We start from the raw sequence: 25455 nt of genomic DNA, 5'->3' as shown, positions 1-25455 counted from the left end.
TGTGCGGCGGGGCGGGGGGCGGGGGCGGGGGGGGGGGGGGGGGGGGGGGGGGGAGGGGGGGGGGGAGAAGAGGAGGAGGAGGAAGAGGAGGAAAGAGGGAGGCTCGATTTTGGTGCACAGGTCGGCGGTAGCAGCTGGTGGAGGCAAAGCAAAGGAAGTGAAAGAATCGCCGCCAGCAGCAACGCCGGCACAGCCGGACGTAAAAGTAGCAAAAGTGTTGGAACTAGCGCGAGATCGCGCAGCAGATCGGCCGATCGGCCATCGAGCGGACGTCAGGACATCATCAGGGTGGAGGAGGAGCAGTATGCCTCACGAAGAAGTTACGTGGAGCCCGGTACAGGCGCCGTACTGCCGCCTCCTGTTACCGGTCTCAAGCTGACCAGGGGGCGTCCGACCAGCACCGTCGCCCGATATTTGCACTCGGCCTCCACCAACACCGGTCACTATCACCATCATCATCACGGGTCGCACGGACAGTATCCACCAGGCAGTATCGGTAGGCCGACGACTAGGCGACATCAACATCATCACTCAAGTCGCGGCACGTTCAGTAATGAGACGCAGGAAGAGGTACAGGAGGACGATGAAGCCACTCTACGGGAGTTGCTTGTAAGGTACGTTTCCCCGACGTACCCACCATACATATCTCTCTCTTATACTTATATACCTTAACGTTTTCTGTGAAACACCTCCACGCGTCTTTTCGATTTTATATATTTTATATAGTATTATCGTATAATGATAACGCGGCTCTCTTCTTTATACCACGTACTACTACCAATCGTCGAATAGTACGAGCTTCGCGATCAGAGTTCGGACCTCGAGCGACACTGCTATCACGGAAAAGGGAGAGTTTACGTTTCAAAATAAAATTATACACGATGTACAAATGATTTGTCGAAGACGTTGTCACATGGGCGTCGCCACCGACGTCTCTGAGAATTATCTGGATTGTTTGGATGTACCGGCCGAGATCATTTACGTATCTGACACCGGCGATCGTCTTCCGGTCCATCGATCATTCGGTCTTACCGATCTGTTTCACCTTCTTTTTGTTTCTTTTTTTTTCCTTGACGAGACGCGAACTTGTACATGTTCGAACAATGTGAAGGATCTCTTTCTTTTCCGGTTTTCAACGAAACGAAGAAATTCGTTCGATTCGCGAAATAACACTTAAAGGAAAGTGAAATCTGTTATTCGTTAAGATTCGATCGTGAACTTTTAATCTTGGCGAATCCCGCGGGCGACGAATATCTCGAAACATTTTTATCATCTGATTTCATAGTTTAGCGCCTCTCTTCTTAGGATCCTGTATTGATATTCCGTAGTGATCTCTCTTTAGGCTCTTATATAGAATTATTATGTTCTTTGTTTCTTCAGCGATTAAAACGTAGTTGAATTAATCTTAGCAACCCTGCGTTTAAGTAAGTCGTTGCGACCGTGGTTAACCCCTTAATCTACAGTATCGTGTGAGAGACGTGGTACGTCGATCGGGCCAAACACGAACAACACATGTGAGAGACGTGGTACGTCGGTGTTATTGATTTATTATTTACTTTAAGATAATAAATCTTTCTTGTTCAACGATCAATTGGTAGTAATTATTTATCAAACATCTTGGAAAATAAAATTAGTTGTACCATACACGTTGCATTTGTATATGAAAAGATACGTGCGATTTGCACAACTGCGGACGTTCAGCCAAACCGTGAAATGGCTCGACGTGTGATCGACCTTGTTGTTGTTTATGGCACGCGCTATTGGAAGTTAAATCGTAAGGTAAGGGGTTAATCGAACTTTGTCGACTTTTTCAAATATTATTCCTTCTATTTTAAATAAGAGTCTTTCGAAGTAACTTTAGCTTAGTGCCACGGCAGTTCAGTAGAACAACGTATATAAGCTCTTAAGACTTGCATACCAATTAAGAGAACACTTCTCGCTCTCTATTATTCGCCCCGAAGTACCCGAATCGATAGCACTTACTTATCGATCATAAACTCTCTCGTAGACAAGAATTACTATCCAACGAACCTTTTCCATGGATATTGTTCTTTTCAATGTCCAACAATACTTGCGATATTCTCTAAACGCATCCAGGTAATTCCCGGCCTAAGTGGCGGTGCCTCGTTCACCTGAATTAACGATTGAACGGAGAGTACACAATAGAGAATTAGCAAAAGAAAAGAAAGAGAAAAAGCAAAAATGCAAAAAGAAAAGAAGCAAACGAGATAAAAGAAATATAGAACGAATTAAGATAAAAGAAACAGACGTTTTCCCTGCTTATCGTTTTACATAGACTCTTTATGTATCAGAGAATGCAATGCAAGGCTTTGTGCCGTGCCATTTATCATTTATACATAAATCACACTCGCTCTAGTCCTGTACTTGTACATACTACACACCCTTGATCATAAACAGTAATATCGAGACACCGGTAATACGTTGTTATACGGTTTTACATGAAACTCTTTTGGCTGCGGCGCTCGCAGGCTTACCACTGATTGCTCATGTTCCATTCGATGTCATGTCACTTTTCTCGAAGTCAGGTACACAAATAAGTACGCAAACAGCACCCAAGACGATAACGGAGAATATCGAAAACGGGACAAAGGGAAATAGATGCAGCCGGCGAATGCACAAGGCAAAACGCGACTAGTTTGTGTGAAACACAAGCACAGTATATAGTATGTGTATGAGCGTTTCTCACCGATCATTGTTTAAACCACGTTGTTCTGTGTGAATGCACTATAATGGAATTCACGCTCGAAAACGAACAAGAGAAATTCGTTGGTGATCGGAGGAAGGAGAAAACAGCTTTACCACTGACACGTGTACAACATAGATATACATGTATATGTTTTCCATATAGACGCGACAGATACGATCATATTTCCTTGGCATCGTTCTAATCGATACACTCTCATATATCGTTACTTCGATGTGCCACCTTTGTGACTTATTTGTGTGCGTGTCTCCTGTTGTTTATCACTTTATCATGAGATCATGCTAATTTTTGTCAATTATTTTGCCGATCGATATCGTTTCGCATAAAAAGTGATGGGCCCAATTCAAATTGCAAGCTCGCTTGTGGACGCGGGCGACTAGGCAGGGGTGAGTAAGCTGGCGGCGCGTCGCATGGCGATGCGTGAGAAAAAGAACGAAAAAGAACAACAAAAAAAAAAAAATAGAAATTAAAAAATTTACGAAAAAAAAAAAAGACGAAATGTCTTCGCACGTGACGAACCTGTCCTTTAGAAGAATTGGACGTCACGTGACTAATTCGAGCGAATATACCATTATATGACATGATTTTGACTGAACCACGACTGTGTTTCCAAACTAGGTAAAGTTTTACAGAGTGAGATAAGAGGCAGGGGCGGGCGGGCGTCGTCGGCCTTTAAACCCCCCGCCACACGTTACCCCTCCACCTTTGGTTGTGGACCCACTTGACAACAAGCTGTGCAATCGTTCAGAGTCAATTGATTGGATTTGGTGGATAATCCAACGTACGTACATATGTCGTGAACAAAGCAAAGAACAAATAGATCTGTGAGAATAAGACGAAATACTGAATCAAGAGGAGTGAGTGGGGAGGCATAGAGGCTACTGTAGTTTCGGAACACAGCCATGGTCTCCCTACCTCCCAGGTACATGGCAACATCATCACTGCTCTTTCTTTCTCTCTATTTCTATCTATTTCTCTTTTTCTACCTGTCTATTTACTTATCTAATTAATTATTTTCTTTAATCCCTCTTTTCTATTATCCCGTCTGTACCTTTTCATCCTTCTGTACAAGTATGTTTCGTTTTCTTTCTTTGTGTTTTCACTTTATCATCCGGGTCATACATTTTCTCTCTACTTCCACTAAGGCTCATGTGTTCATTCATTTTTCACTATTCACTTGTCACTCGACGTGCCTTGCGTAAATTTTCTCTCTTTTTTCACTCTGTCATATACTCACGTACACACATACTGTCTCTCTCTTGTTTCGTTTTCTTTCTTTGTGTTTTCACTTTATCATCCGGGTCATACATTTTCTCTCTACTTCCACTAAGGCTCATGTGTTCATTCATTTTTCACTATTCACTTGTCACTCGACGTGCCTTGCGTAAATTTTCTCTCTTTTTTCACTCTGTCATATACTCACGTACACACATACTGTCTCTCTCTTTCTCTCTCTCTCTCTCTCTCTCTCTCTTTCTTTCTTTTTCTTCTTTGGTTTCGTCCATGATTAAAAGATCACCTTTCTGCTTGGCTGTGCACATCGATCGATAAGTTTGCTAAAATCTCCTTCGATCGAGAGATTTCTGATCATTCATCATGATCTGTGCGTATATATTATTTATTCATTGTCTACATGCAACGTTCGAATTGAAAGCGTGCATCGAATCATATTTTTTCTTATCCACTTGCACATTCCCGCATCGTGCCAGTAGAGTAATCACGCTTCGCGTGTGCCGAAGCTCTCTCGCGTTTATGGGGAAAACGATCGTGATATCGAAAAGAAGAAAAGAAAAATATAACAAGGAACAAAGGATGATCGTTTTTTTTTTACTGCAAAATTTTGATGAATCATTTGAAACATGCGGGAGCGTACTTTACACTTCAACGGGGACTCTAGTTTCCATCTCTCACTTTCACAAACTTCCATCTAATGTGCACAGCTCCAATAACTATGTAATATATATAATGCATATATATATATATATTAAAAAGAATATATATATATATTTAAATATATATATATGTCACCGTAGTGTTTCTCACCTTGACACTCACCTACACACAGTTTAGACGTGCTTTTAGTGGCGTTTGTACGTTGTGCTATTTTTCAATTTAATATATTTCTATGTTCGTATATACATAAACAGAATATGATATATTAAATACATATATATGTGTCTGTATATCTCTGTTTACACGCTACTCGTATACCCCCAACGTTTCCTTAGCTGCCGAGCTACCGCTGGCTCGCTGAGATTTAAAGCACGAGAGAAGAACATGGTGTACGTGATTACACCACGATAGAAATAGTATCTTGTCTTTTTCCCCAATCATAATCAAAATCACATTATCTCCTCGCGTATACGTAGATTAAAAGGAAAGAAATAGAAAAGTAAAAAAGAAAAAAAAAGTAAAGAAATAGAAGTAAAAAAGAGAGAAAGAGCGAACACACCCCGGTACAGTAAGCGTACGCTATTGAAGGCTCGGCAGTTTCCGCGCGGAGGTAGTTGGACTTCTTGTTTAGGGGACTAGGCATAGTTAGCCTTGATCGTGTCTAGTGTGTCAATGTGCTCGACAATGTCGATTTATTTTCCCGGGCGAGCCAGCGAGATTCACGTGAGGGTATGTGTGTGTGGGCAGTCTGCAGAAACAGGTCAGCGTTATGAGTATGAACTTGAGTGCCAAGCTGGACGAGCTGCAGCGGGGTGACCGCCAGCTGGAGACCACCGTCGCCCTCTGCGAGATCCGCACGCAGCTGCAGGAACTCACCAAGAGCGTAGAGTCTTGCCAGAGCGAGGTCAGCGAGGTCAAACGGGACATGGTCGCGATCAAGGTACTGTTGGTCTCTACGTTCAACGAGATATCCCGAAATTTACCAATTAGTGATCGAACACGACGAATGTCGATCGACTTTTCTATCCTAGTTATTGAAGGGAAACAGAGAAAAAGATATAGCGAGAAAAAAGAATTTGTCAGTTGTTTCGTTGTACATACACGTATGAAAATGTCTTCTCTTAAAAAAGGATATTTCGTCCTAAATCGTTCTAATGTACGGGCGTGTTAAGATACGCAGATTTCTAAATCGTATTTCCTAATGTGTTACGCAGCACGAACTAGATACGGTACAGCAGGTGAAAGAAGAAATAGAGGAATTACGAGAATACGTGGATCGACTAGAAGAACATTCTCATCGACGGAAACTTAGGCTTTTGGAGCAGGTGACGCTTGATCTCTGACGATCAAAAAAAGATTCTTATTTCTTGGTCGTGCAATTTTATGTTTCGTACAAAAAGAAACTTGCTACCGCTTTTGATGGCTGTTTATTTCTACCGATCGATTTGCATCGTTATTATCGTTATATCGATTATATTTGGTTACTTGCGTGATGTACATATTGTGTTATGATTATTCTGTTTGATTTTTCTTTTATGCGTCTGTTTGTACCTATGCACGATAACTATCTGTTGTAGCGTATGATTTTATATAGCAGAGCGACAAATTATTATTTAATAAACCATTATGACGTTGTTCGGCGCAGTTTTATTTCACCTCTCATTATTATTTCTACCCTACTCGCTTGTTATATGATTTTCGTTTCAGCTAGAATGCGCGTTCATCGATTATTTTATTCGAAGTAGTTTGTACCGTTCGATTGAACTTTCAATCGAAAAGAAAAGAAAAATAATTCCCATAGAAATCTTCGAAATTTAATGCTTTATTCGATGCTTTCAGGGGCTAACACTTTTCCTGTCGTATGCAATACTGGCAGCAGTTTTAGGAATGTTGCAGTTTGGATACAACACTGGAGTTATTAATGCGCCGGAAGTGGTATGTTCTTCCTTTTTCTAGTTTCCATTTACTGTATTTATATTATATTCCAGTTATAAATAGGGTCGATTTAAATATATTCGTTCCTCGTTCATAAATACTTAACACGTTCACTATCAACGTCACGCACACGTATAGACAGTTTAAAAGACAAATGTCAAACAATTATTGCTCATTGCTAAAAGTATATTTTGCCATTGCGCTTGCACATTGTACAAAAATACAAGAGACAAAGTACGATGTGTTATAGACTTCTCGTTCCAATCCAATATGGTAGAAAACGTGTTAACGAACACAGAGGAAAAGAACTTAACGTTCCTAATGTAATTAAAATAAAATATGATTTATTCGTTTCAGAATATTGAAAATTTTATGAAAGACGTGTACAAGGATAGGTATGGGGAGGATATCTCAGACGATTCCGTGAAGAAATTATATTCCGTGGCCGTAAGCATATTTGCGATTGGTGGTATGCTAGGTGGTTTTAGCGGAGGGATAATTGCCAACAGATTTGGCAGGTTTGTACTATTACCGTAGCAATTTCGTTTACGTGTAATTTCGCTAGGGCTTCCTACGCGCCAGACGTATCGATATTAAAAATCCGCATCGTGCAAACGTGTATCTTGCGATCAGGTAATCGGATGATCCGATCGTTTATCGTATCACTCATCTATATATTTTCTTTCTTTCCATTCGCTGACAGAAAGGGGGGCTTACTGCTAAACAACGTGCTGGGCATCGTGGGGGCGTGCCTGATGGGTTGTACAAAGATTGCTCACTCGTACGAAATGTTATTCTTTGGACGGTTCATCATCGGTGTCAATTGTGGCTTAAACACCTCGCTGGTTCCCATGTACATATCGGAGATAGCACCACTGAACCTGAGAGGCGGCCTAGGCACGGTGAACCAGCTCGCTGTTACGGTGGGCCTCCTGGTCTCCCAGGTGCTGGGCATCGAGCAAATCCTTGGAACAAACGAGGGTTGGCCTGTTCTCTTAGGACTAGCTATCTGCCCTGCCATTCTACAGTTATTGCTGCTTCCAGTTTGTCCCGAATCTCCAAGGTAGAGACCATCGATCGTATAGATAAAGAAACATCTTCCCAAAACTGTCGCAATGGCTTTTAGTAGATACTAGACGATAGAGTTTTGTAATATGTACCTACTTAAGTGGTTTGTACAAGACGATCTCTGTTCCCTGCTTTTCTTTCCTCGCCGACCATTACAGCTTCTCTCTTTTGATCCTTTGCTCTAGATATTTGCTCATTACCAAACAGTGGGAGGAAGAAGCCCGTAAAGCTTTGAGAAGGTTGAGAGCCAGTAACCAAGTAGAAGAGGATATCGAGGAAATGAGAGCCGAAGAACGAGCTCAACAAGCCGAGTCTAGAATATCGATGACAGAGCTCATATGTAGCCCGACTTTGAGAGCGCCTCTCGTTATAGGTGTGGTCATGCAACTTTCCCAACAGCTTTCAGGCATTAACGCTGTAAGTATCGTCGTCTATAAATTTCATATACCTTACTACTGTCTCCATGAGCGAAGTTTCGAATTCAACCGACGAACTTGCGCTGCGTTTCTCTTCCACAACACGGTTCGTTCGCGAAAGTGGATGTAATAGCGCATGAAATTGCCCTCTGTGTGTTTCAGGTGTTTTACTATTCGACAAATTTGTTCACTAGTTCTGGTTTGACAGAGGAGAGTGCCAAGTTTGCAACCATTGGCATAGGTGCCATTATGGTTCTAATGACGTTAGGATCCATCCCGCTTATGGATAGGACAGGAAGGCGTACACTGCACTTATACGGTCTTGGTGGCATGTTTATCTTTTCAATATTCATCACAATTTCTTTTCTCATAAAGGTAAGTTCAAATTTTAGGACATCTTCGCTTTAATTATGCTACGTACTGTAATATCGATGTTAATTAAGTAAATGTTACGTCTTTCACCACAGAGTATCTATTCCTTGATAGATCACGCGTATTGTCGTGTAAATCAATAACGATAATACATAGTATCTTTTGCGATTAAATTATTCGAGCGACAAGGGTCGAATAGGAAGTACTAATCGGCTTTCGCTAAAAGCTAAAGAGAAATAAATTGCCATTGACAAAAGTTATTTCGTCGAACGTAGAAAGTTGATGAAAATCGAGATCTCTTAGAACGTTAATTACGCCACAGAGAACGTGGATTGTATATAGCTGTCTCTCTTTGTGCTTTGTCACTTCATGCACCTTGGCGAAAGGTGTATCTAACACTTTGTTCACAGCTGGAGTGCAGCACTGCATCGACAGTGAGAATTATCACCACTTTACGTATATAAATATGCATTCGAGATACTCATTTTTATTTCTCCCGACCATTCATGTAATTTGTAAGGTCTATCCTAAATCCTGCATGTTATTTTTTAATTTGCGTTATAGAGATTACTAATATTCTGTGCATCGACACATAACGAATCCATTCTTGATAAAATGATAAGATTATTATTAATTTCTAATTACACAAATACAAACGTATTTGAGAAAACAACGAAAATCTTTAAAAAAATATATCGATGTGTCGAATACCTAGGATGCATGCGTTTTATTTTATTTGCTTAGGCTTAAGTAACTGTGCTTCTTACGAATCCTGTCCCGCTCCTTACCCCATCCCTTCCCTTTTTCACTAACGGCCTCTTTCGTGACTGCCTGGAGGAGACATTTACTCCCTTTATTATTAGTCTATATTTCGGCTCAAACCTGTCACCCTCTTGCGCATAATTAAATCAACGATAATAACGTCAATATACCAAACACGGCTACACAATTAATTACGACGATGAGATTAAATTTCATTTCTCTGTACGCTAAACGTGTGTAGCACTTTTGCTTCTTTCGCAACGCTATTCCGATGTGTATTACAATTCGTGTAAAGCAAACAGTGTAAGTCATACGCAGAAGCTACAAGAGTTCATCAGACTTTAACGTCGATCAACGACCTAATACGATAACGGTAGATATATGTCTATATATATATATATACGTGTATGTATACTTATTCGAGCGTAAACGTTGTATGTCTGGCGCGTATTTATTCTCATACATTTAGGTTCTCCGAGGTCTATAAGCTACGTGTCCTGGTTACTCCTTAGGTATATAAAAATGGCCAGTCATATCGCTTGAACGCTTGAAACAGAAAGATGTTACTGTACATAATAACAGAGCACGTTATACGCATTGTCGCAATCGCATTATCGCCTTAAACACAGGGTTGAGCTGCACTATTTGCATGCAGGTTTATTACATTTCAGTTCTATTCGTTGAGTTTCGTAGGTCTTACGATTTTTGTTCTTCTGAGAGAGACTCCTCCGGCTGCTCAGGAAAGAAGAACACGATTCTACTGCCTGATAGGAGTTTTTCGGTTATGTGCAGGAAATGATTGACTGGATGTCTTATCTGTCGGTCGTGTCGACGCTCAGTTTCGTGGTATTCTTTGCTGTCGGGCCTGGCTCCATCCCGTGGATGATCACAGCTGAACTATTCTCGCAAGGTCCTAGACCTGCGGCCATGTCTATCGCGGTTCTTGTCAATTGGATGGCTAATTTTTTGGTTGGCATCGGTTTTCCAAGTATGAAGGTAAGATATTCTTTAAATTAAAAAAAAAACGCTCAATTCGAGACAAATAAATTGTACGGGATTTCGTGTTTTCGAGTGTTTTAACTTTAATCCAACAGTGGTCGAAACGTTAAATATTTTATTTTTATATGAATAAAGGGAAGGACCAAATTAAAAGATTTTTTACATCCGTGCGATAACTATATTTATTTTACGTAAGAAATAAAATGTTTCGTTATAGTTTATTAGGATGATAACACGTAAATGTTACTTTGTTAGGAACGCCGTTCGAGGATTAAGGTACTCGTAATCGAAACATAGACAAAAGACTGACAGTGTGTCAAGCAGAAAGAAACGATTGACATTTGTTAGTTTTACGTTAGCCCCTTGTTTTAATGTGTTACAGACTAGCCTTGAAAACTACACGTTCCTACCATTCAGTGCATTCCTAGCCATCTTCTGGATCTTCACATACAAGAAGGTACCTGAGACCAAGAATAAAACGTTCGAAGAAATTCTAGCTTTATTCAGGCATGGTAACGACAGGTACGCAATAAATAAGCCACTTAATACCATTCCTAATACGTATAGCAAATCATTAGATAGATAATCTTCAGTTCTCAAGCCCTTTTTATTTCGCTGATTTCCATCGATCTCTTTCTTATTATACGTATACGTATTGTTCTATACGTACGATGGTTCTATCAGAAGACAGCTTGTTCATTTTTGTTCGCTCCTCGCTTTTCATTTGTTGTCACGGAGCGTGAAGAAATATCCAACTAACGGAAGACTTTGTATTCACGTTTTATAACACGTGTCGATCCGTTAACGATAAACGCGAAAAGAATTATTACCTTTCCTCTCGGAAAAGAACGATCGTATCCTGTCGATGCACGATATACTGTTATCATATCCGTCCACACGTCCGGCCGTCTGTAATTTACGACGAATCATCAAGCGTATACGTAACACGTGAATTCTTAATTGTTATTCGAATCAAATGGAAAGTGTAGAAAATGAAAGGAAAATCCGCATATATTCTTGCGAATAAAAACCGGAAGGCTAGAAAGTGCACGACTTCGACTCGATTCGGCAATCGATATGATATTTATACGTTCATCGTGCGAAGATTAATAACGATTAAAAACGATTAATCGAATGGAGAGTATAACGATCACGAAACATCCGTTTGATGAGGGGAAAAAAAAAGGAAAATACGAGTGCAGCAATTATCTTGGAATAAATCGAATCACGCATATAATATTGCACAGTAATACGCTATATCGAACACTTAATAATCTGTAAGAGCTTCTTTTAATCAACAATTACGCAGTACTATCGACTTCATTATTATTATTGTGTTGTCGTTATTGTTACTATTATGTTATTATTATATCGAACATACAACAACACAATTTCTCTAGTACTACTTTCTATATTCATTGTGTAGATGAGACATGACGTTTTACAAATGCGTTACCCTATAGTAAAACAGGGACGTACTATCAATTTGGTAGGATACTAATGTCACACTACACGTCCATGCGTGTATCGCTGCCTAATCGAGGCTATAATACGGATTCAACTGTGATAAAAGTTCGTTCGATTTTCTCGAGAGAGATAGATTTCTAAATCAGTATATCAGTTGACTCGTACACGTACTAGTACGCTCGTTAATTGTATCTCCGGAGTAAGAGTAAAACTAAATAATATTTTCGCGAAGATTGCGATTAGAATCGTGAACAGCGTTAACGTTTATAGGTTTCGAGATTAAATATCTAAAAGCTCGTTATTGGGAACAGAGATTCGAAATTCGATCGCATACAAGACGAGATTTTAACTACGTATCGTAACGTAGGAAATTATTCAGCAGCAAATAATTCAGATTATAATATGTGTATAATATCATGAAAACGTTCATGGTAATTGTCGCATGGTTGTATAGTAACAATTTATTGTTCATACCGTATCATAGTAGTATTTGCCAATAAAATTTTCGGCATTGACGTTACACCGAACAAAGTCTTTCTTGTAATACACAGAAGGTACAACATCGTTTTCGTAGATTCACGTGTTCTATGTTTAATAAGTAATGGTTTCGTTCGACTATAAATACCATCTATCTAATGATTTCTTTTTGTCGCATTTTTCTTGTTGTCGCATACGCGATTAAAATAAACGAGCCAAACTAATTGTCGAAGCTACGATCGTTTGTTTTACCTTCAACCTTGTGATTTATTTGAAGTTTCCGTAATTATTATAGATATTCATTTGTAAGACGTGCTCAGCTTGAAGCTTTATAGTCTTATTGTTACGTATTCCCCAAGGCCAAATGGATATTATTATATTTATTTGTTTAGCATATTGTACATGTATTATTTCAATAAATCGTTATTTAATGGTTCTGATAAATTCTTTAAGTTCTGAAACTTCCGTACTCTGTTTTGTTTTATACGATGACGAATTATGTTCTACATATCGTAATTGTGCTTTCTATGTTATTTGGAGCAGGAGCAGCTTGCGGGACAGCAGACTTTATGGGTGAGTCACGCAAAACATTCCCTGTTACTGTGGTGGCTTTATTACGATATACCATATGAATTTCTAAAGATTATTTAAATGCATGACAAACAATTATCAAAGACACCACTAGTCGTCTTTAAAAGAAAGGATTATTTTTTAGCGATCGTTCATCCATTTTCTCCTCTTCTTTTTTTTTTTTTACTTTTTCATTTCCGCCAAGCCATTCGAATCTATACGCATAAATATTTCTCTATATATTACTATTTGCTCTAACGTTTCTATTTATACGAAGGTGAAACTTCGATGTGTGTCGAATTCGATCTGAATTTATCGTTCGATCATTGCTTCTGCAAGCGAAAAATAATCCTGTCCCTGCCTATTTTAAGTGACTACCATTAACTTCGGTCTAACAGCCTGGCATGTTGAAACATCTTTACTTACTATCAGCTCATGTGAGTTTCCATCTCATGCGCTACCTAAGTCAGGCTAATTAATCGTAATAAAGGAGAGAACATAGATTGCATGAATAACTCGTTTACGACAAATTGTAATTTTTCGTTTTTCTTTTGCGAAGATACATTTCACAGTTTCTAATAGTTCTTCAGGGCTATTATGTGATTAATACAAAAAAAAAAAAGAAAAAAGAAAAAAGAAGAATGCTTTTAGCGATCTTGCGAGAATATAAAAAGAAAAAGAGAAAAGAAAGTGCAATTCCTAACGATTCGCTGGTAAGGTTTGCTATAACATAACAGCCCCGACCATTTGATTCCCTCCTGGAGCCTTGTATTTTACAGCATGCTCCTTTTTAGTCTACCAATACCCGATAAATGTTCGACGACAGATCAGTCTTGGAATAATTTTCATGTCGATAGTTGGCACGAGTTTATGGCGCTGTACTGTGCGATTGCATGTTAGTGCTTATATTACTGTTTGGCGTACAAATTCATTTCTGAGTTGTATACAAAGTGATATAGATATATTTTACTTCGATAGGCAAACGCAGCAAGAGCAGCTTTGCATATTATTCTATCATCGTTCGCGCAAAACGAAAAAAAAAAAAGAAAATTTTTTTTTAAGTAATGTAAGTTAAGTAACAATGAAAATGAGTAAAAGGAAAGAAAAGGGAAATGTTAACGCGAAGCGTGAAAGCAATTTTGCGTTCAAGTTCCCTTATCTGATCAGTGCAGCTCTTGATAAACTCGCAAGCTACGCAATTATTCTTTTTCTTCTTCTTCTCTTTTTTTTTTTTTACTTTTATTCCATTTGTTTCTCTATTATGAATTACGCTAACACAAGGTTTTGCCGAAACATTCGATGAATCGTTAACAGCTTCTATATATATATATACATATACATATGAATGAACTCTAATCGATAGTCGGTCTATGGTTGCTTATGATTTAGTGGAATTTTATTAAATTTGTTGGTTTATAACAACCGTACGCTAGTTGATAAACGACATAGAAATAGTATAAAAAGCCATTTTCTTCTTGTCTTTTATGATCGAATGAGTGCTACTTATCAATTTATTATTGTGTATGTTTGACTTTTACTGTGCCAGTAAACGCATTTATGTCATCGATATTTTCTATCTATATTTATATACTGCTCAGGTAAATTATGGTAAATGGCAGAAGGTATAACACGAAGAAATTTCGATTTATCAATACCATTGTTCACCGTGTTTTTCAGTCGTAACGAATATACAGTTTGGACTAGTATGCATTGGAAAGTTTTGAACAACAAACTGTATATCTAGCTCGTTAATAAAATGATATCGATGATTTTTGTTAAGAAAAAACCAGTCTCTAACGATCGAAGCGAGACTGGTTTTAACGACGCTAGGAATCACTTGTCCTCAAAGCTCAAAATACATATGGAGAACAGATTCTTTCTTTTTTTTTCTTCTCGCTTCTTTGAAATATCTCTGCCGGAAAATTCTATATTCTTTTAACTATTCGCACGACAAAAATAGATAGCACGACTTAAGTCTCACGAAGTAGAACGGGCTACTTCGTATCGAACTGGTCGGACGACAGTCGATGAGACTGTTGTTGCGTGCCGCGTGTGATAACTCGATACGAGTATACTTGGAAATTGCGAGGGTGCTTGGGTATTTGGGAATCTTGAACGAACCCCCTTTTTTTCATTCTTCCAACGTAAGATGCGTAATGCGTTTGTATGTCTTTTTTCTTTTTTTTTTTTTTTTTTTTTTAATAAATAGCTTCCTTGTACGTACGGTGCGAAACTAGGATTTCTCTCTCAAAATCGAACATAAAAACGATTCGAGGCTCGTTGGCCATGTAACATTATTATATTGCAGGGAAGAGGAGCTCGCCACTAACTCTAGCAAGGAGACCGTCCTATCTGACGCCACCACTGCCAACCATACCCACGCTACTGACAAACCATAAAAATATAAAAAAAAAAACCTGATAATTGAGAACGATTTTAATCGAATAATCGAAGGTCACTATAGATTCTCGTAACCGGTCAATCTAATGGAATAATTGTTATCGGCAACGATTTAGCATACTCGTAGCACACAAACTGCTATAAGATATCATTGTATCACTGACTTACACACACATTTAAGACTAAAAAGAAAACTTTTTGAAACACTCGTTACTAGCATATATTATATTAATGAACGAATATTTCGGCATCACCGATAAAATCGTATACATATACATATACATATATATATATATATATATACACATATATTCTATGTTGTAAAATAAATCTGTTTGTTTATTTAATTACCGGTTTCAGTTCTCTTCCACTCGTACATACGACCTCGACGTGGAATTTTTTTTATCGTTGGTCAAACTTTTTGACCTAATTTTCGTTTACCTTGCAGGGGAAGTCAATTAAGAATATTCGTCACGCTGAAGAGATCGAAATGTCTCATGCAGCGTGCGTTTTTTTTGTCTTTCGTTTCTCGATGATTAGCAAACGATCCCGCGGACACCCGTTCCATTCGATTCGAGAGTAAATAATAGTGTCGAAGTTGGATAATTATGCAGACGATAAGTACATGTGTTTGAAGTCTACTACACAGGCCAGTGAACCACTGTAATCCTACAAGGCTAGAAACTGTGAAATGAATTATCATTTCTTGAGACGAGAAAGAAAACACGAACGTACGCGCACATCGGAACTAGATAAACGAACGACAATAGGCAAAATTAAAGTTCGACTAATGGTAGCTTTGCAAGTGTATTATTGTATAGCGTGCCACAGAACAAAAATGAAATACATAATGAATTATCGTAATAGTAAATAATAAGCAGAATTACGTCATAAACCTTGAAATTTTCAAATTCAAATCCAGGTCAATTAGGATAAAATAAACTAAAAAAAAAAAAACGGATATGTAACTTACGTTGACGAGTTGTTGATAAGACGCGATGTACTGTTTTCTCGTAATTCTACGACGTCGGTGCATGTTGAATCGATGCCCTTGACGAAGATCTGGAATGTAATAAGAGAAGGAAAGATTCAATAGACATGTATGAAGAAGCGGAAACTTGGACAAGTCGCGTGATGTTTTGCAGGAGCATGCTAAACTGTGTGAATGCATTAGAGGGACACATACCGCCAGCAGAGAGTGCAGCCCTGATGGTGGCCGAGGAGAAGCCACACCCTGATTCATGTAAGGCTTAAAAACCTGACCAAGATCGTCCACAATCATCTGTCACCAATATAGTCATTTCCGTCTTTATACGACAAACAATTCTTTCAATTTTCTTTTCGATAATCGACAGATACGAATAAAAATATGATATTACGTGTTTCATTATAAAATTTATTATAAGATAAAACTATGTCCAATCCAAGTTATTTTATGTTCTTTCGAAGAATTGTTTGTTACTTGTCGCTTATTCCATCTACCTGTCATTGTGCATGTCATAATGCCATCTATGTATGTTGGTAAATTTTGTTTATTTGTAGTTTCATTGTGATACATTCGTTTTAAATTTATTTGCGACTATTATTTTTCTGCTTTCAGTATGATTCAAAAGTGCAGAGGAATCAAAGTGCTGATTATATGAAATCAAAATTACATTGCTGCTTCGCTACTACAAGACATACAAGTGGTCCTAGCAGAGAACAATATCACACTACCTATATTTTCGTGTTGACAATAGCAATTTAGAGGAGTACAATCGAGTATAATTCCGTTGTAAATGAGACAACAAGCTATTTTAATCACAATCAACCACCGATCACAGATGTATTATACATATTTAAGACGTTAGACGTCGAAAATTTAACGACATCGGTATCTTTTGTAAATGCTCATTCCTCAACTGTTCGTTTCTAATTATTCACCTTTTATTATTCTATGGTAAGGAATTTTCACTAGAAATTTACGATCTCATAAATCAGAGCAACTGTGTCTCGTAAATTATTTGAAATGCAATTTATTATTACACGATGTTCTTTTCTTCTTAGGGAGGAAAAAAAAGATCGTTACTATCTCGAAATTTTAATTGTCTCAAGTTCATTTTCACTTTACGTAACTAAGTACTTGCATTTCATCGGTCATAGTTCTATTTTAGCTTTTCATTACTCACACTGCTTCAGCCAAACACTCACACCATTACACTCGATTAAAAGTTGAATATAGTTGAATATACTTTCATTTGCATATAGAGCTTATATTCCTGACCTCACCACATATGTGAATATAAATGATAGGTGTTGTAAATATTAAGGAATATTGTGAATAGAAGTAGACACGTACTTACTTTATCGTAATCCTTTTTTTTTATCATAGTTCGATAAAACTCTCAGCATTATGAGCTCTATGATTTATATACATATATATATATATGTATGTATATATGTCTCTCTTCTGTCATCTGTGTGCAGTATGATAATCTGTTGTCCTATTATTATATCTGATTCTAGTCAATTCTAAGTATTCCTATGATTCTTATAAATAACATTAGTAGATATATTGGCTTCATTTCCATTCTAAGAGTATACATGCGCTATTGACACTGGCCTTTGTAGTAGTTTAAATGGAGGTAGGCCATTAAGGATTCTTACATTAACACATATGGTCTCCACAGATCGATTTATCGATTTGTAAATGTAAAGGCATAAAAAGAATGAGGAGTCATATGAATGTTAAACTTACAAGATTTTAAAACAAATTATATATATCACATTATCATTATTTTTTATATGAAACTGTAAGACCGACTTTTTCAATACTACCGCAGTTGGAGCATGTGTGGCGTAATGGGCATGTCCGCATGAATGTAATTTACTTCATTTAGATTAAAAACAAAAAAAAAAAGAAAAAAGAAAACTCTGAATGGTAAATATTAATCTTCCGTATTTTTATTTCGAAATTTTCTCATCCTTGAGCTTATTTACATGATAAGATGCTAAAAGATAATTATATCGTAGAAGTCGCAGTTTGCCTATTGATCATGTAGACAAAAATTTAACTAAAACAAGTAACTTAATACAATTATTAAGTCTTCCAAACGTCATCGCTCTGGTGGATACAGATAACGTTTGAATGGAATATTCGTAACATACAAATTAATATTCATGAGCATATCGCATAAATATTTGTAACTATAATATTGTGTTTTTCAGGTATTTTTTAACGTACTTGAGGATTAAGAAATAATTGAGTGAAAAATATTAATCATTGAAAATAAAATTATTTTTTAATATTTTTCTAGCGAAGAATTATCTTTATGCCATAAATTTCAGGATGCTGACGACAAACAATTTTTTTAAATCTATAAAAATGATAATACATAATTCAAGTATAAAAAAGTTTTACTTTTCTGAAAAATCTGAGTATATTCTTAAATAAAATACAGAAACATGTTTGCCATGTTTTAAATACGCAGGACGTTACTTCTTATAGACAAAATAATTTTCTACTAATCATTATAAAAAAATATTCAAACATATAATATGTACATAAATATATGAAGGTCGCTTTAATCTAAGTATATATTATACAAATACTAAAAAGGATAGCAAGTATTTGCAATCATAAAAAAAGAACATAGTAATAAAATTTGAATCTCGGTAACAAGATTGCTTCATCGTAATATAAATCAGAAGCATTTAACAAACGATTTAATGCCTGAATATGCAAACGGCCCGAAGGTACATTGCTAAGAAACAGCTCGATATCCTTTAACAGTTTCTTTCTACAAAGAATCGTAGAGGCTTGCTATTTGTCGTCTATCTAAATTGAAACGGTTTGGTAGATGAATGCCAAGAGTAGAGTAACAAGTATTGCAAACGCGCATGGAAAAAATGTGCATCTGATTAATGTTGGTGAACAGTTGTGTTTGCAGCTGGATCAGAGCGATCTTCCGGCGCACCCGCTCAACCGGAGAGACCACCGCCCCCGCTTCCCCCGCCACGCTTTCCGAACAGCGGTGTCTGACAATGGGAAACAGCTCCTCTTAATATTGGTAATCTAGTGATCATGAACGCGTCAATCCCACTGCCGCTACTGCTCACCACCAACAGTCTCACATTGGAGAATCAACTATACGAAATCATCACGGAGAGGAGCAAGGCCTGCGCGGCTTTCTTGCGGAACAGTTTACGTCGAGCAGTGAACGCGACCACTGTCAATTGGAGTGTCGCGGAGAATTTCGAGAATAACGTATCGTGCAATCATGCCTGATTCAATGGACGAAGAGGTTGAAAATGTGGATCACCTGTTGATTGTATTCGAATATTGAATAAAATGAAGTCGATCGCAAACGTTTAAGCGAGGAGCTCAAACGACCGATTTAGTTCGGTCTCGAGTATGCTCGCACGTGAGGTAACCTCTAAGAATGAATATATCTAGATACAAGATCGAAACGTTCTTGATTTCGCGGAATTTGCCAATTGCAATTTACCGAACAACATAGAACAATAGTAAGTGCAAATAGGTGGTCGAGACATCGAAAAGACTCGACGATGATTTGGGGATTTTTCGATACGATTTTGGTAGGCGAATCAACCGCAGCGTTCGATATGAGACGTAAGAATCTTTCCCACGTGAAACGTAGGGAAAAAATAGACGAAGGACGAGGTAATGAAGATCCTCGAAAAAGAACCTAACAAAATGTTGCGAAAGTGATTGTGCCTAGACATACGTTTGAAAGATAGAAAATGAAAAGAAAAGAAAATAGAAAACGCGTAAGTTGAATCGTGATCACTAAAAAGCATTTGAACTTCGTGCGACATCGAAGAATATAGAACATATAATTGCTAGATGCGACGAATCGTTTAACGAAACCCCAGAGGAAAAGAAGGTGTATATCTATATATATACTTCACTTTTATATCGTTAATTTCATAGGTTTTATTGGAATTATATGTCATTTTGTATCACTGTCGTCTTTATAAGTCATTGCACTGTAATATGGTTATGCGTTACGTGTTTGTTGATAAATTAAATTCGATAAATTTTACGGCTGAAGTTAGGAACAAATTTCGGATCTGGAATCGACCAAATTATTATTCAGTCAGCATTAAACCAAAACACGGACTCAGTCTATCACTTTAACAGTCGCAGTGTTTAAAGACATTAACTAAGATAATGTTGTATGTCGTTATACGGTGCCTCATAAAAACAACATTTATAAGTCGATCAATCATTTTATCTTATAAAAGTACGAGGACATAGTGGTACAAACGAACGGGTGTTGGTTATTGCGATAGTAAGTTTTGAATTATGCGCATGCGCAGTTTTATTTCGATAGTCAGTTTTAAAACTAAACAGATAACACCGACACAAACCTTTTTACGAGTTAAGATTAGTATTAATATGAAGCGAAAAATGAATTACGAATTAAGCTTTGACTAACAAATGTCAAATTATTATGGAATGTCAAACCCTTTCGTTTGGACCAGAAAATATTCTATAAAACCTCGTACATTTAGAGGCATGCCTTTTCTTACTACCTTTTGTCGTTAATATTTTACACCAAAATGCACTTCATTTGATGTCATGCAAATTCTTTGGGAAAAACTTCCCCTATATGTATATAGATGTATATACTGTATACTTCTATGGTACTTACCATGTCGTTGCATAAGAAGATGTATGATAATCCTATACTATTCGATATAGTATATTTAATTCCCTATTCAAAATAGCGTTACACGAAAATTAATTACATCGTTCGAGCGATATATCTATTCGATGCCGATACACACAAACGTTTCAACCGATCGCTTTAATCGAACTGAGATGAACATTGACCGGATGCACTGTATACTGTTTCAAGCGCCATCTTTTTGTTGGAGAACAAACAACACTTAAAATTTCATTCACTCAAAGATTATATTGGACATTAGATATATCTTATACAATAACATAAAATGATATGATTTTTACAGAGAAATTAAAGCGTTATTTTAAACTGTTACAGCTTTTTATTTATTTTCATGATTATACGTAACATCGATTGGAAAGTGTAAACAGATCGGATTACTTTTAGTTTTTACACACAAATTAGGTTCAGAGATAGAGTAATAAGCACCAAAGAATACACTGACACCATCGGTAAATTCTCTTTCGCGCTAGCTTATAAATAAATTAAACAATCTCTCAAATCGGTTTGCTATTTAAATATCGCGTTATAATCGCGATACAGTACCTAGAATAGAATGAAAAATGAATAAATAAATAAATAACATCGTGTGCAGTAAATCGTATGCTATAATTTAATGAAAAAAAAAACAAAATAAAGGGAAAACTTTTAATTATAAGCTGTCCAAATCATACAGAATCAGTGAGAAAGGCAATAAAGCTATTGAACTGAAAATATGCTAAAGTAGATTTCCTTGCATTAGAGTATTATCAGAATTCCATTATTGATTATGGATACTTAGGCTAGAGATATACAAACATATATACATAGCTACTAGTTTATAGTAGCACATTGTAACGGGCTAATGATAACGATCGCAAACTTCGTTAATATCATACATGTATGTTGAACAAAAATGAACTGTACGTTTCCCACTCGTGTTATGGATGTACGATAATCGTGGACCGAGTGCTGGTAGCATATCCATTTTTTAAAATCATTACAAGCTTAAAGACGATAATTATACATAACTGTAGTTGCAATTACTTCAACTCAAACTAACTATGCATCTGAATGATGAGATCGATGAGTCGAATTCAGAAAAAACTCTGTATTGTGTTAGAAAAATTATTTTAAGACAAACAAAGGATTTACTTTTCACATCTTAAAATTTGTTAAACTATATGTAAATTAGTAAGAGAAATTATCTGAGATTATTAGATGTGGATTAACTACGTTTATAAAATTTTTATCTTTCATGATTTTTTTTGTTATCCTGTTGAGAAAAGGCATGCTGTGATATATATTCATTGAACATTTCGAAGCAAACACAAAATTATCTACATCTAAAAAGAAACAGAAGATAATCTATAAACGATTTTTCTACTTTCGCCACAATGAAAATTATAATTAATGTCATTAGATAAATATAACAATGAGATGCAGTTATGCCATATATATACATATGAATTTTGCAAAACACGAGACATTTCTCTTGTTTTCGAAGGTCTAAAGTCTAAAGTAATTTGTAGGTGTTCAAAGTGCTTTCAAAAAAAGAACAAAAAAATACACTTCCTCGTATCAGAAAATTAATTTCACTATAATTCATCCACACGTAACGATATAATAAATAACTGGTTTCTAAAACTGTAATATTATGAATATGCATATAAATATATATATATATATATATACATATATATATACATATATACGAACGGCAACCTTTATGCGAGGACCTATCCGTACTCGACATGACTTTGATAACAAAATCAGTTATGATTGCATATATAGTTTTGAGTCAATGATATGATACTAAATTCACCGTGTATTGCAACGTTTATAGAGCCTTAAAGAAAGATAAAAAAAATTGGAACAGTCCAACAAAGTGATCAGAATAACGATTTGTAAAATAAGTTCACTGCCACTTTAACGACTTGTGCTCCATGGAGAGCGCCAATATTCCAAATGTGAATGTGTACAGTTATGTGAAAAGTACTTATAACTTAATTATATTTACATAATATTAATTAGAGTTATGTAAAACTAAATAGCATGTAATAATATTAAGAATGATATACATATGTAGGGTACAGATAAAAGAAAAAACCATCGATTGCAAAACTATTATATTCCTGACAAGAAAAAGATTATGCCTGCTCATTTGTATATTATACGTAAATCTTAACACAGAAAAGTTTCTCTGGTAGAAATTCTACTTATTGACGTGATTCTTCTTTCTGAATATTTATTTCATAAAAAAGGTTATATCCTTTTAGTTTGTTTCATTTTAATTAGAATATATATTCGGTCACAGATATTTGGGAAAGAAGTTAATATTTTGTTTAAAAAAGATAAATTTCTCTTCAATGGCCTGTAAACAATTTCTTATCTTCAAATTTGTTAAAATACTACAAGTAATTTTATATTTATGAAGCATTATATAGATATCTCTTTTTTGAGGAGAAAACATTTCATATTTTCTGGAAAAACATTTTAATTATTTTCAATTCATGCAATGTTATTTTGAGTTTGTATTACTAAAAAAGATACAAACATATAATATTGCAAACATGGTTTTATTTGCAATTGTATATATACGTAGCAATTGTCTATAATATTTTAATTACATACTTATGATTAATGTATTTAAGCTGAACAGATAAATTTAAGTGGGAAGATCATATACAACATCTTTTAAAATCTACAAATAAAAATATTTACTAAGTAATGTCAGTGTTTTTAATTATTTAGTTAGAGAGATGTATATAAAAAAAGCAAACATTTTTTTTCGATGTAATTAAATATATTTTATAAAAAAAAACATTTGGAATTTGAAATTTGGAATTTTGTTCTGAATACTTATGGTTTACATTCTTGATGATAGGATTCCAATGTTCGAAAATCTCTCCATGTTGGAGGTAAAGCACTGTGTAAATGTAAACCACAACGTTTACATGGATCACTAAACAGATTATTTAAACTATGGAACCAAGTCTGTAAAAATAATAATACGAATTGAATAAGTTAAATTTTATATCTGTTACATTATTCAAATCCTATTATCCTTATTACTTCCTTACCATAAATGATCGGACAGCTAATTCAGGTAATGTAGGGGAATAAAAATGTAACATAGCAGCGTGAGCATTTTCCGTTACTTTTCTAAAAACCTTGTGTCTGGACTCTGTCCATAAATCCATAGTTTCTCCATAACCTTTAACTACTACCCATTCAATCATTAAACCTTTAAACGCTATGACTCCTTTTAAAACATGTCCTAGGGTAACATGTAATACTACATTTGATGCAAATGGTCGAGATACAGATACTGTCATATCATTAAAAAGTCTATCAAATGTGGCTATTAATGAATCAACTTGTCTATAAAGGAAATAAAATATATATCAATAATCTTATTAATATTAACTCATAAGTTATAATTTAAACTATGCTACTTATAACTATGTCATTGAGACAATTTAACTTACTGTTGAGGAACATTATGATTACTCGTTTGGATTCGACCTCTTTTTGCTCTGCTAGTAGTATTATAAGACCTTTTCAGAGAATTTTGGCTAAGTATTGCTTGAGCAACATTGCTATATTCATGAACTTTATCCGTCCACTTGTAACTATTTACTAATGTACTATACAATGCTTGTCTTTCTTGCGTTGTTTCTTGACTAAGATATGTAGTACTTGCTAAATTAAATGGTCCTGGTGGTGGATTTAAACTGCTTACAGCTTGTTCAACATCTCTAAATACAAAAAAAGAATGTTTAGTACAATATGGTTTTATGATAAGTGTATTGTTAGAAATTTAATACCTTAGGTTGACATTGACTGTTGTTAAAAGTTCTTGCAATTCAAGCAAATATTTATTTTCTTTATTTTCTTCCCCATGATCAGCACGTAGTCCATTTCCTAAAGAGTCAAAGACCTGGCCAACACTTGAGCGTAATACCTTAATTGCTGTCAGTGCAGTCTGTAGCTGTTCCATTTTTATCGTTATTAATATCTGTTCATATACATCATATGCTAGTATTTCTAATAGAGCAGTCTTTCACATTTCTTCTTTCAGTGTACATATAAAATTGAAAAAAATATGTAAAGAGCATAAAACCTTCTCCTATTATTAAACCACCTTCCAATAACGACAATAGTAGATTCGTAAAATAATTAACCTCTCAAAACATTACGCCATGAACAAGATACCTCATAGATCTAACACTCAACTATTCGTCACGATCATAGTCATGGAAGTAATAGAAGAATGTGAAATAACGGGAGGACCAAAGGACATAGGAAAAACGCTAAAGGAGACTAAACCACTGAGCTTGCTGAATGACTAAACTAAACTACTTTTCGTAATTTTTCACCACTTATTTGAAGTACGTACATATACAATATTTCATTTGGTACAGAAAAATATTTATGTATATTATATAACATTTATTAAACATTAGTTAAATACAAAATAATAATAATATAATCATAATAATCATATATGTAAGACAAAAGTCTCACTACAATTACCATTGTAGTGGCGCCACTTTTTCCTTTCATCCCCACTACTACTCGGTCCGTCATGAATCGTGTACGCGACTACACTAAAAAAAAAGAAAAAGAGGCAGAGACGACTCGAGTTATCTTTATACGATGGTATTACACAACGAATTCTAACTTTTCGATTAAAGCG

At 35.9% G+C, this 25455-nt stretch overlaps 2 protein-coding genes across 21 annotated transcripts in view; one reads left to right on the top strand and one right to left on the bottom strand.

Annotated features, from left to right (window-relative positions):
• Nucleotides 1-23484, top strand: part of LOC100740733 (glucose transporter type 1) — a 34582-nt gene extending 11098 nt beyond the window's left edge. The window contains exons 1-14 of one of the 20 annotated variants that reach the window (XM_012381112.3): nucleotides 479-614; nucleotides 3344-3647; nucleotides 5366-5558; nucleotides 5833-5943; nucleotides 6458-6553; nucleotides 6911-7071; nucleotides 7257-7616; nucleotides 7807-8038; nucleotides 8200-8412; nucleotides 9943-10167; nucleotides 10553-10692; nucleotides 12658-12687; nucleotides 16230-16327; nucleotides 19002-23484. In XM_012381112.3, the coding sequence (XP_012236535.1) occupies nucleotides 3628-3647; nucleotides 5366-5558; nucleotides 5833-5943; nucleotides 6458-6553; nucleotides 6911-7071; nucleotides 7257-7616; nucleotides 7807-8038; nucleotides 8200-8412; nucleotides 9943-10167; nucleotides 10553-10692; nucleotides 12658-12687; nucleotides 16230-16327; nucleotides 19002-19105 (1983 nt within the window). In that variant the 5' untranslated portion in view covers nucleotides 479-614; nucleotides 3344-3627 and the 3' untranslated portion in view covers nucleotides 19106-23484. Of the gene's footprint in view, nucleotides 1-50; nucleotides 615-3343; nucleotides 3648-5331; nucleotides 5559-5832; nucleotides 5944-6457; nucleotides 6554-6910; nucleotides 7072-7256; nucleotides 7617-7806; nucleotides 8039-8199; nucleotides 8413-9942; nucleotides 10168-10552; nucleotides 12552-12657; nucleotides 12688-14992; nucleotides 15181-16006; nucleotides 16028-16229; nucleotides 16328-16684; nucleotides 18010-19001 lie in introns of those variants that run through there. The other 19 variants (XM_012381116.3, XM_024365035.2, XM_024365033.2 and 16 more) reach the window with 19 other exon arrangements.
• A 107-nt stretch (nucleotides 23485-23591) lies between these two features.
• Nucleotides 23592-25071, bottom strand: LOC100748757 (mediator of RNA polymerase II transcription subunit 27). The gene is made up of 4 exons (XM_003486587.4): nucleotides 24584-25071; nucleotides 24245-24514; nucleotides 23837-24137; nucleotides 23592-23750 (listed from the first exon to the last, which is right to left on the bottom strand). The coding sequence occupies exons 1-4, from the start codon at nucleotides 24754-24756 to the stop codon at nucleotides 23616-23618; spliced, it is 879 nt and encodes a 292-aa protein (XP_003486635.1). The 5' UTR covers nucleotides 24757-25071; the 3' UTR covers nucleotides 23592-23615.
• Nucleotides 25072-25455: the final 384 nt, after the last annotated feature.

Source organism: Bombus impatiens, unplaced genomic scaffold (genome assembly GCF_000188095.3).
Source record: "Bombus impatiens unplaced genomic scaffold, BIMP_2.2 scf_0128, whole genome shotgun sequence".
NCBI classification, from domain to species: domain Eukaryota; kingdom Metazoa; phylum Arthropoda; class Insecta; order Hymenoptera; family Apidae; genus Bombus; species Bombus impatiens.
Note: the sequence above shows the minus strand (reverse complement) of the source record. Positions and strands in the feature narration are given on the sequence as shown.

Coding starts and splice junctions, on each gene's coding strand:
- LOC100748757 (XM_003486587.4), bottom strand. CDS start 24,756: ATGGAACAGCTACAGACTGCACTGACAGCAATTAAGGTATTACGCTCA. Junction 24,515..24,583: donor ACAGTCAATGTCAACCTAAG/GTATTAAATTTC, acceptor TTTTGTATTTAG/AGATGTTGAACAAGCTGTAA. Junction 23,751..23,836: donor TAGCTGTCCGATCATTTATG/GTAAGGAAGTAA, acceptor TTATTTTTACAG/ACTTGGTTCCATAGTTTAAA.